General features: G+C 41.9%; 1 protein-coding gene across 3 annotated transcripts; it reads right to left on the bottom strand.

Annotated features, from left to right (window-relative positions):
• Window positions 1–422: 422 nt before the first annotated feature.
• On the bottom strand, window positions 423–6,219 carry etf1a (eukaryotic translation termination factor 1a). Of its 3 annotated transcripts, none has more exons than XM_047585982.1 (11): window positions 6,050–6,219; window positions 5,553–5,663; window positions 4,059–4,234; window positions 3,260–3,399; window positions 3,009–3,147; window positions 2,668–2,858; window positions 2,307–2,436; window positions 2,031–2,204; window positions 1,866–1,930; window positions 1,630–1,777; window positions 423–1,161 (listed from the first exon to the last, which is right to left on the bottom strand). In XM_047585982.1, the coding sequence occupies exons 2-11, from the start codon at window positions 5,636–5,638 to the stop codon at window positions 1,079–1,081; spliced, it is 1,332 nt and encodes a 443-aa protein (XP_047441938.1). In that variant the 5' UTR covers window positions 5,639–5,663; window positions 6,050–6,219; the 3' UTR covers window positions 423–1,078. The 3 variants fall into 3 exon arrangements, with proteins under 3 accessions (XP_047441938.1, XP_047441939.1, XP_047441940.1); XM_047585983.1 differs by having other exon boundaries at window positions 6,054–6,200; XM_047585984.1 differs by lacking the exon at window positions 6,050–6,219 and adding an exon at window positions 5,787–5,943.
• Between the last annotated feature and the right edge of the window lie 6,376 nt (window positions 6,220–12,595).

Below are 12,595 nucleotides of genomic sequence, written 5' to 3' on the forward strand. Positions count from 1 at the left end.
CACGACTGAAAAACTTCCAGCTCATTTTCTTAGTAGAGAGAATAAAATTCTAATTTCCTAGGGTTTTACCAGACTGCGCTGACAAATTAGGTCTTTGAATGATTTTTCTGATTACAAAAAGATAATTTTACAAATGCAGTTAAGTCTTATACAAGGAATTTGGTAATCAGGATTCACGCATTTAGAGTCATAGTAGAAGGTCCTAATGAAAACTTAAATCCAAGATGTGTGAAATTGTTTCGTTCAATATAAACTTAATTTCAGGGAGCGGATCTGATTATCCCAAACTGAATACTATACAAAGTGTTATGCATTGCTAGCTCACAAACATATTCATTTGATGTCAGGGGTAGCAAAGAAAAGGTCAGTAACAGGACAGACATGGCACAGTACTGAGACCACAGCACATGAGGAGGTAGCAATGGTTTTCAGCAGTTCAAATTTAATACTTTGTCCCCCTTTCTCTACAGAAACCCAGGTAAAAAAAATCCCCCACTCTCATAAAATACAACAGCAGCAGTTACCAGTAAAAAAATGAAATGCAAAAAAAGAGAGAGAGAAAGCACAGAAGGGCGAAAGAGAGAGGGCGGGGACATGATGAGGCCAGAAAGGAAAATATAATTTCTTGATGTGAGGACCGAGTCCAAAGTTCATCTTCAGACCAGGTTAGGGGCAGCGATGAATCTGGGAACTTGCTGTTGTGTTCATTCAAAATGGAGGGGAGGAGGAAAAAAAAAACAAAAAAACAAAGATGAGTCGAGTCCAATCCAACTAGGGGAAGGAACCAGCACTCTAAGGCAGGGATTTATTCAGGAAGGGCTTTCTCCCTCTCTGTGGATGAAAGAAAATTTCACTCCTCTTCGGCTTGTGTGATGCATTTTGTTGTGTGTACAGATGTATGTGCAAGTTTGTGTATGCAACGGGTAAATTGGAAGGTGTGTCTGTCATATATATATATGGTCAACACAGTTGCACCTCTCACTTGCTGCAAGAGAAGTGGCATTTTTCTTTCCTTATTTCTTCATTCATTCCTTTCTTTCTTTTCTTTTTTTTTCTCCCAATATCAGTCCAAGACTACCTAGTAGTCATCCAAATCAAAGAACTCATCGTCCTCTCCTTGGTACTCCATGCCCTGGAAATCCACCCTGTACCGCAAGATACCTAAAGAACACAGATAAGAGATTAACCAGTGTAATGAAGGAAGACTTTGTATTGGGAAAAGTTCAATCGCACGTCTACAAAATACTTTATGTTCAATTACGTTGCTAATTAGCTGTAAAAATTAATACTTAACAACATTTGGGATTGGGTAATGAAGAATTTTATTTATCTTTTAAGAGAGTTTTAGTGTCCTCAAGAGGACAGTCACAGCACAGCAACCAGATTTCAGGGTGTTTGAAATTTTCTGTCACAACTAATGTGTGTTTTCCCTGTCAATTCAGAGGCTGGGCACAAAGTATGAACAAAGCAAATAAAAATAAAACATACAACAGAAACAAAATGTCTCACTTACATCCACTACATCCTTGAGCACACATGGGAGACTTAAATCTGCATTGATATTGACCATAATTTCTGACTTGACAATTCTAGCATCATAAAACCAATTCAACACCAGAGTTTACTCACCCCCAATGCCTCCGAAGCCCTTGACAAACTGGGACCCCTCCTGGCTCTTGTCTGTTACTATCTCCAGCGTGGCTCCAAATTTCTTGTAGTTGTTTGCAAACCACTCCAGCAGTGGCATGCTCTCGATCAGCTCGTGTTCCTGCCCCGTCTGCAAACACAAGTGAGGAAGACCTGGTGTCGTGAGTACTGGTTCTAACTTGATCCACAGGGATCTGGGCTTTCTTTGTGGCACTCACCTCCTTGTCTGTGAAGTGAGACTTGTCTTTCTCCTGCTCTGGCGTCAAGTACAAAGTCTTCTCATCTGAAAATCAAAGACAAAATATGGAATGTCTGGGACTACAACATCACACTTATTGATTGTTTCTCAGCTATGACAGACATTGCACATGTGGTGCATGTACCATTTTCTGCTCCATTGCTCTCGGCCCCATGCACACGGAGAATATAACGCATGGTGTCTAAATTCTCATAGACTATGAGGATCTCCACTGCTCCCATTTCCAGGGCTTTGAGTGTGTCCTCCACACCAAAGCAGTACTTCCCTGTGTCCTGGCTGATCTCATCAAAGTACCGCCCTAGAAAGAGAGAAACAAAAAAATAGAAAAATCAGCCACACTAAAAATGCTTTCGTCTCTTTGTTGGTGACCACTAAAAACAGCATCCACAGGATGACTCACCTATGAGTTTCTTTTCCTGGATGAACTTGACATTTGAGAGAACCTCCGCTGAGAGCTCGATGGCCTGGTTGAAACCATTCTCTCCTCCGTAGGAGATGTCCACCAACTTCAGAACCTTGGCTTGTAACCTCTGCAGAGAACAACACACACAGCTTCAGTACACTATAGACATATCTCCACACAGACGTGAAGTGATGTGAGAAACACACCTTATATGATAAACTTTTTCCCCTGATACCACCAAAGTGAATACTAAAATTTAGTAGTTTCAAAGTCACTGACAAGGAGAAAATTCGAAAAAGCTATCACTAGAAACAATGGATATGGGAAGTTTTTTTAATCCAACCCTGAACAAACTTACCGGGTCAAACATGTCTGACTGGCTGAGTTCAGTCTTGAAGTCAGCAGAACCAGCCAAGACCATTCCTGCCACATTGACTTTGTCGTTGGACACGAAGAGCTGGACAGCTGTCTCAGCTACTTTTCTCACATAGTTATGTCTCTTCTCCATTCTCAGACGAGCAAAACGAAGAGCAGACTGTCCACCTCTGCCTGCAGGGACAAGATAGATAAGAAACACAATATTTAGTTGCGTATTAAAAGCCTCGTGCAGAGTAACATTTCACCAACTATCTAATAATCCCTGTCATGTAATTAAAAATGTCTGTGAAAGGTACAACGCGGTGTGTGTATTGTCTGTACCGTGCTTCTTGGGTAGGTCCACAGTGAACTTGTGCAGCACCTCCCTGGTGTTGCCCTGCAGCGTGCCAAACAGTGCCCCACTACCGTCGATCACAATAAAGCCAAACTTACTGTCGTCAGAGAGCAGAGCTGTCAATGCCTGTGTTTGTGGGTAGTGAGAGAAGAATGGACAATGAGAACTGGACAGAAAAGGTATGATAAAGACACCAAAAGGGAAGTTTCCACCCAGAGAACCATGAAAAACCTCTCACCTCAGTGTGGAACTTATTGTCGCAGAGGTACAGGGAGGTGTTGATTGGCTTAAAAGGCTCAAAGTCGATATTGACTTTCTTCTCTTTGCCTTCCTCGGTTACAATGGTGCCACAATAAACAACCAAACCATTGGGTGGCACTGGTAAGAAAAGAAAAGAAGATCGTTATTTCAACACTGAAAAAATATTAACACACATTCATAAATGAGATTCAAGATTCATGGGGGAGGTGTTCTAGATTATTTTTAATATAAAGACATGAAACACTTTTAACGTTAAGATGTGCTGATAGGCATTTAGTGAAGAATTCTTGCTGAGAACCAGTATTTCTCTAAGAACAAAGCCAGTAAAGGCTGGTTTAGAGTACTACGGAACATAGACTCTGTAACCTATGCATGCAGACAAGCCATTAATACTTGCGCACTCATCAGTCTGGCTCACTCAGTAACAACGCCACCCAAACCCTCATCAGTGCAAACTTTCTTTGAAAGTCATACAAATGTTTGTATCGCTGAACCTCCCCTGTTAACCTTTCCTCAATGTGTTCTACCTGTATTAAAAACAATTCAACAACGGCAGAGATGGAGAAGCAGCAGCTAGCTACAACAAGCTCACCAACTCTCGCTCTTGCGCTTAGCGTCACCGTGGCACGTAGTTACATGTCTGGGGTGGTGCAAATCAGTTACGGTCCTTGGGTCTGCACAGGTTCTGTGTAGGGGTCTACATCTGTCACTGTAGCTTCTATGCCAGCTTAACCCAGAAGTCTAGACCTAGCTTATAAGCCTTTTTAAACACCTACCTTTGTTGTAGAGTTTTAGTCTTTGCTGTACAGAGGTGATGGCCCCGAGTACAGAGAGCCTGTTGACTCGACTCTTGATGTTGGAAGCGGTGCCAAACTCATCAGCCAACATTTTGGCCACTCTGGATATCTGGTCCTTTGGAGGGATGATCAGTGAGATCATACTGGTTCCATTACTACAAAGAGACAATGAGGATTTTATGTTAATGCCTACATATATGTAAGATGATATGGAAAGGACATCTCTGACTATTACAGTCACAATGCAAAACATAACACTGGGCTCAACTTTGATTGTGCAACTTAGACCCAACTGACCCGCTCATTTTTTTGGCGTACCATAGTTTATAGAACTTGATCTCTTATTCCAATTTAATTTCAAAAACTAAATGTAACCATAACAAAGTCTGAAAGGCAGATAGAGACAAACAGAGTGGGCTTTTAGTTACACAGTATTCAATCTCTGTCCTTGAAACCAAGGACTGAGTTTCAGTTCCACTGCTCCACACTGTTGTCTCTCTGTTCACGACCTGTCAAAAGACAAAGCCTAACAGCACGCTGAAATTGCGCATAAACACACACACGCGCGCGCGCACACACACACACACACACACACACACAGGCAGGTACCAGCAGCTGGATGAATGTAGGGCAAATAGTCAACTGTGCGTGACATGGAAGGCAAGGGATCATAGGACAGCAAAATTCTGCGCAATACCAGCCGGTCAGCTGTCGCAGAGCCGGCTACAAGCTACAACTACATTTCACATGGCGTGTTTGATAATTCAAGAGGCCCACCGTGTCCCTGCCGCCCTACATCTGATCCGAAGAGCTTTTCACCTGGCCACTGTGAAGCCGGTAAAGCTTTAATGTAATGCTGAGCGCCACGGTTGCCATGAGGTGACTAACTTTGTGGGCTCACGAGGGAATTAAGTAGCTCCAGCAAATAATCTATATGGATGAGTGGCTAGCAAACGCCACACGGAGTTGTGAAACGTGTCTACTGTAACTAGTGAAAGTCCAGCAGGAGCTAGCCGGCCTTCCTTTCGGATCAACGTGCTGTTTTGTTAAAGTCACCCATGGCGGCCTCTTTCCAGAGATGACGTCTATTAGCTTGACTTATTAGCAACAACGCTAGCATGCCCGCTACTAGCCCTACACACTCTGTGGGACTATAGACAAAACCATCCACAATGTCAACTAGCACACATAAACATTGGTAAAAACATCAGGCTATTCTCCAAGACCAGCGCAGTGTCCCCAGCCTCCAAACTGACTAAATGCGACAGCGGTTAACAATCGGCTAACTGGATGTCAGCACAGGCTGTGCTAAGCTAAGTTAGCTATGCTAAGCTAACCACTCCCAGATTCGGCCCCACTTGTCCGATCTCCAGCTGTTGCGGCGGTCAACGTTCACACCATCAGCCGAAACATAAATACTGGTGCCGCTAGTCAAACCACCGCATCGCTACACAACTCAATTCAATGACTTACCCACGGGCAGCTTCCAAACTTTTGATCAGCTTCTTGATTTTCCATATCTCCACGTTCCTGTCCGCCGCGCTGGGGTCGTCCGCCATCTTTCTGCTGTAATCGCTTCAGCACCTAAAAAGCCATGAAAAAGAGATGGTAAACATACGCGGTAAACCGTCCTAAAATCAGATTGACCCATCTTTAAATGTTTATTAGGCTGACAATATTTCTGTCCAAACTATCTGGACTAAGTACCTCTCCAGACAAGTGGCGCGGTGTCCGTTAAGGCACCTGACTAGTACTAGCAGCTAGACTCGCCGAGAGGGAAGGACTCTACCCGGGCAGTCTCCGCCAGTACAGAGCGCGGAGGATGACAGGCCTACAGTCTACCAGGCCCTAGTGTCCACCCTGTTCTTATCTAATACGACCTACTTTCTTCGCGTTCCCTTGGAAACAAAATGGAAACCAGCCGCCAGCTTTTCTCGCGTAAATCTGTTCGAACGGAGCCGGTATATTACCTGCCTCGGACAACGCCGCTCCGCTCCGCTCTCGGTCTGCTTCGCTGTGTCGAGTCGGTGGTCCGAGGAATGACGTTGCCTTCCCGACCGGTTTCTCTCTCCTCCGCACGCTGCGCGTGGTGCTGGCGACGGGGGCTCACATGTGGGAGGAGGTTAGAACGGCGGCGTTCACTTCCTGGAAACCACATAGAAACCAATGGCATCTCTTGGCCGCCGCGTCAATCATAAACACACCAACGACCATTGGACGGAATCCAAAACGTCGTAGTTTATGGGACATCCGTAACAGTGGATCATGGGGCTTGTAGTTAGTGTAAAGTGACTCGGTTTCATTTTGAATTCAGTTAAATTAACGGGGACTTCTGCCTTTCGGTTTCTCTCCACGTCTTCAAAGTGTAGTTAATGAGAGTCACTATACTGCCTTTACTTGAGTGTGCATGTATACATGCGTACACGACGTAAGATTTACATATTATACATAATAAGCTTACGTACGGCATTTATGGAGAGAGACATCTGCTGGCCGCTTAGAAAACAAGTTTGCCGGTAGAAATTCACCGAGTCTACTTTCCAACCACAAACAGACACATCAGCTGCTGTCAGCTTTTTTTCTTTCAGTCTTTCTTTCTCTTTTTTGCCCTTTACTGGTTACACAGTATACAATGGCCTGACCTTGAAGCTAAGGACTGGTTCAGTTTCACCCAGCTCCAAGTGTCACACACTGGCAATTGACAACTAAAACAATGCTGTCTTGTACAGACTGACACAGTCACAGATACATACAACTCTCTTCCCATATATTATTTTTTATTTTACTTTAATCTAATCTTAATTTGATCTTTCTTGTGTTTTTATGAGTGTTTACTTTTATGTGCAACAAAGCTACAGTGACAAAGTCATTTCCCTCATGGATCATTAAAGTCTGTCAACACAGTCTACATCTAACCTACATTTATCTCTTACGTGTAGGTGTTTAATGGATAGGTTGACTGTCACAGCTTCAACCCACACTTAAATGTCTTAACTCTCACTGGGAGGAACGCCATCTAAATGTCTACTTCATGAGCCAATAATGGGTAAACTAAGGCCAAGTGGACACATTTGTGAACAATTTCCAGAATATTCTGTAGCAGTAGACCCTTTATGCACAGCAAAAAAATCTCAGATGAGGATAATTTAACTCCACATATGTGTGATTCAGTTTACTTGAAGATGAGAAACATGTAAACAATTTTCTGTACCAGGTTTATGCTATACAGCTACAGTGACTGAAATATAAACAGATTTATACCACTAGATGACAGTATTGGTTAGGATAAAAGTGAATGTCAGGTATCTCAGTGATACTTGTTAGCTAGTGAACTACATCTTATCCCTGATGCTTCTGTTTCTCTGCATCCCAGAGAAGTCAGGTCTTGTTGTGTGTTTGTATTGCTAATTGTGGCATGCAGTTTGTTAGACATCATTAGGATGCCATATGGTGGATATTAGTCAAAGTGTTTGGTGAATTATGCCTGTTTCTATCATAACAAACATCTGTTTGTGTAAGAAGCAATAAGCTCAGTGATGATCCCTGCAGTGTCACCCATCTCTAGTGAGCCGAGGGAGGAGGCGCGGTAGTGTTTCCGACAGTATTTGGCTGCCTTCAGAATGGCTACATCACGGAGAAAATGTTATAAAGCAGTTATCAGCAGCTGACTGCCTCCAAAATTGTCCAGCAATGGAAGCAGTGCCAATTCATCACCATCTGTCGACCATCGGAGCTGTAATGATCTGTCACTTGGAAATAGATGGTGCTTGCTGTGCTGTGAATGGGAGCCGTCCTGGCCACTGCGGCTATTCCTCATTTCACCTGATTGTCACACATGAGCCTTAAGACCAGCAGAGATGCTTGACAGGTTGTTGATCCCAGGTATTATATAAATTAAATTTTTGGTAATCATAAACAGAAATCATAAATAAATCCAAAACATGTGATTAAAAAAAATAATAATAATAATAATAATAATAATTCCATATTGTCAATTTTTTAGCTAACAAACTATAGAGGGTTATAAATAAGAGCTGTCATATTATATGTATGTAAGTCATGAGTTTGTGTTAACTTTGTAAGGGTCTGATGATTACATTGGAAAAATCTTTATATATCGTTATATGTAGGCTATTCATTTGAATACATAACAGAGAAGTTGATTATGGCATGGACTGTGACTGTCTTGTTAGCAAGGCATGGCTGCTTACAACTGCTTACACATTTACTACTCTTCTAATTTTCCATTTCCTTTTCTAAAATTGTGCCTATTTAAATTTAAATTTGTGCTTTGCTCGACAGACTTCATGATACCATAACCAAATTTTTCAGTTAACTCAATTACTGTCACACGTTTAATTCTTTTGCCTTGATGCTTTTATATTTTGTCATACAATTTGACCAGCTTTATGTGGTAGACCTGAAATAGGTTAAATTGATTAACTTTTTACATTGAAATAGGACTTTATATTATTTAAACACATACACACATATACATATAAAACTGCAACTTCTAAATTAAACCATAACTTACTTTTTGTACCACAACTAAGTCTATATATGTCTCATCAAAACTAATAATTTATCTTCTGCGACATTAATTTGTCATGCATGAATTAATCTGTCTGAGAACAATGGATGTGGATTTAATTCCATAAATTAAGATGAATAGTGGAAATTCAAGCCACAGCAGATGATGGGTCTTTTTTTTTTTGTACAGAGATACTGTGCTTCATCAATTATAATTTACTTGTATATAAATTTCATATTGAGCCACAGTGCCGAATAAAGATGAGCCTCCTATTCCAGAACTTCATGCCGTTCTTTATGTTCTATCAACAGGACCTGTCCTAACACATGAGGGTAATGATGGCCATATATTTGGACTAACTAATAGTTTTCTTTGTCCGTGTGCCGTAATCACCAAGTCATTAGTAAGACGAATGCATTGTGCCTGTGTCTGTGTCTGTGTGGTGTTAGTAGGCATACATGCAGGGGAGTTATGCAGAGGGTGACCAAAAACAGATGCAGTCAGGTTCATTGGGGCTCCATTTCCCATCTGTGGCCATCTGCTTAAATTAAGTTGAAGGAAGAAGGACTGAGTGCAGGTGGGAGGAGGGACCCTCTGGTGTATTCAAGGACATAGTGCTGCTTGTCATTAAGAGATGCGAGTGGGGTACAAAGACACAGGGGGCAAGGAAGCATCCAATCAGGCACTTAGAGAAAAGCCAGGCAGTTACATAATACAAATAATGTCTCGAAGCATTTAACAAATCAAAGCTCCATGGCACCTGTTTCTGTGAGTCTTGTAACCTCGCTGTCACGGACACGTTAAATCCTTGAAGCTTCCCCTCCCATGAAAACATCTTCTTGTCAGCGTGTGCTCTGCAGCTCACAAGACACGGAAAACCTTTGAACTCCTCAGCAGGAATTAAGAAGCACTTATTCTCTGCTGACTCGCTAATCAGCGGCTCAATGTGTGACTGTCTCTCTGGCTTTCTTTCTCTGTCCTCCCCACTGAAAGAGGGGATCAGAATTGTCAGCACTTCAATAGCTTGATTATGACTTAAACCAATCTTCTTAGGAAGTGCCGTACGGGTAGGAGAATGCGCAAATGTTGGTGTCTGCCACCCATCTGTTGTGTGTCTCTGAGTTTTTGGTTGAGAAGTGCACTGATTGGGGTTGAGATTCAATAGAAGGAGTGTGTGAATGTTTTTTTTTTTTTTTTACATTCTTGTCACATCCCTGGCCCTCGCACTGCTCACCACAGAGCGCAAGGGAGATTTACGGATCTGCTTCCTGATATTAAGTGGATTAATCAGAAATGGAGAGTCGAGGTTGTCATAAATATAAATGAGGTCTTATGAGGCATAGGGGCGAGACATGTTTCAGGTCCACAAAGTGTAGGCTATTAGGAGTTTATCAGCGCAGTGGATTAAGACCAATAACCTCAATTTAGAAGCCAGGACACACAGTCAGTCTTAATGATGCATCTGAAAGGGGTTAAACTCAAAGGTAATATGTACCAGCTGGCATGCCTACACTGACTGACCCAGGGCATAATCCAATTGTCTTTCACGCCTGAGGGAGAGAGGAGTTGAAAGTGTTTATTTTTAGGTTAAGTCAGACTGTAAAACTTATCATTTCCTATTTTCTGTTACTGTAAAGGAGTCTAAAAAATATTAAAGAACAAATGTGATACCTGTCATTGTACGCCGGGAATATAGTGATGTGTTTTCGTCCACACATACAGCCGATAACGCCTGAAATCACTCCCCAAGTAGAGTTTACCAGATGCTCCCATCAATCTTAGTTTTTTCCACAGCCTCCTGGTATGGTCGCCAGCGTTCTGTACTGGAGAAATGAATAACCACATTAAGACCTATCGAGGCATGAAATCCACAAGACCTCTGAAGATGTCCGGAGGGATGGCAAGCAGATTGTTTAAGTCCCGCAAGTTACCCTCCATGGCTCGGACTTGTTTTTCCAGCAGATGTTCGATTGGTAAAGACCTGAGGAATTTGGAGACCAAGTCAACGCCCTGAACCGGTTCAGGTTCCTTAAACCACTCCTGAAAAAAAAAAAAAAAAATACCACGTGAAATATTGCCATAACCTTGTCACTAGTTCACCTGGCCTTCCTTCGACCAATAGCCACTGCATACTGGGAACAGACCCCATACCATTTCAACTAACGAAAGACAGAAAATGAAGGAAATTATTTAAATTCTTCTTTTTGTGAAAATTTGAGATCAACGTACGCCTCAAAGAGAACCAATTTATTTACCAAATGTTACATCTCAAGATCCTAGAGGCAGTCTTAGTTGTCACTCCCCAGCAAAGTCACATTTTCATACCAGTGATCTTAGTGCGTACAGTAATCCATGTCATCACTCATGCAGTGGAGCTTTAAACCAGTCTGAAATCATTATATCAGAGCCACCACCATGGCCACCTCACAGATAGGCTGATAGAGAAAGGAAGACGGGAGGAGGTGATAAAACAGCGGAGAAAGATGGTGGAAAATTGATTTTCTTCCAGCTGCATTAATCAAATTGACTACAGAAAGGGCATTATCAGTTCAATGGATTTAATATGATGTATTAAATGGAGAAAAAGACGTGTCTGGTGAGGCAAACATGCTCTGAAGGATAATGATGGGAACGTCTTCAGTCAGTGTCATTTGGGTGACATGAATACGTGTTAGCGTCAATTTATTGGCACAAACCTTCCTGAAAGCATTACCACTGTATCATAAATGACTGAATGCGTGTCACGCATTTTGAAAGGCATCTGAAATGGCAGCTGCATTTCTACAAGAAGATGCACGCGTGAGACCTGACTGTGTGCGCAGTCGAATGTTGCATAAATGAGGACGCTGAAAAAAAAAAAACAGCACGGGACAAGGACACAGTTTATTCAAACATTACAGAATTGTATCACAGTAACAGTAACCCTTTCATCAGAATATCAAAACAGAAGGCTGAAAGAAATTGATTCACAACATTTGATTGGAGCGAGAGATCCAACTACAGTAAAAGTGATGAACCTCAGATACCTCGTGCAATTCATTATGTCTCCTTGACATACAAGGTTTCTTTTACAGGGTAAAAACTGCGAGAAACTTACCTGAAATTGGGCCATTTGTTCTTTGTGCTTGCCAAGTTTCGTGAAATGCTTTTGTGTTTATGCATCAGTATGAATGTGTGCGTCACTGCATGGTGGAAGGGTACGAGAGCAGTTAGGAAGGACAGGACACGGCATCTAATGTTTTAGGGTAAAGCTCAAAGAAAAGAGGGAAACTTGATCTTACCATCTTACACACAATGCATGCACTGTATCTTTTAAATGTGTGAAATGGTATAATTGAGACAGACGTACAGGTAGAAGAGTGTGATAGATGTCAGTGATGATTGGTGGTGAAGTGGGCAGTAATGAGCATGTCTTTGGAGGTGGGAGGAAACCGGAGTACCCCGACAGAACGCATGCCGACACAGGGAGAACATGCAAACTCCACTCAGAAGGGCCCAAGCTGTCCACATATACATACATTAAAAAAATGAAAATAACAAAAAATAGCAAGAAAAAAAGAGAAAAACACTCTAATAGTGTTCTATATATTTTTCAGCAATCTTTATTACTGTAAATTAAAACTGCTGCTGACTTAGATTAGATTACATTCCTGTCTCTCAGCTCATGTTTATATGTGATGAACGGTATTGTTTCTATTAATCACTTAATCATCATATGCGCACCATGTTCATGATTCATGCACCATGCTGCCCTTCCAAGTGCTATTACTAGTTTACTAACAGCTTGCCTCGTGACCATTAACACACAGAGGGCAGCACTAAGCCTATCCATTTCAAGTTCAGTGTCTTAGTTCAGTAGCTTGTAGTCAGCGTTAATAATGAGTTACTGATCCAAATGAGTTGCTATCAGCCAACACACCAGTTAAAATAAGTAAAAACACCAACTCACACGAGAAAGCAATGTGACAAATACTAACTGTTACTA

The sequence above is a fragment of the Mugil cephalus genome, chromosome 5, assembly GCF_022458985.1.
Source record: "Mugil cephalus isolate CIBA_MC_2020 chromosome 5, CIBA_Mcephalus_1.1, whole genome shotgun sequence".
NCBI classification, from domain to species: Eukaryota; Metazoa; Chordata; class Actinopteri; order Mugiliformes; family Mugilidae; genus Mugil; species Mugil cephalus.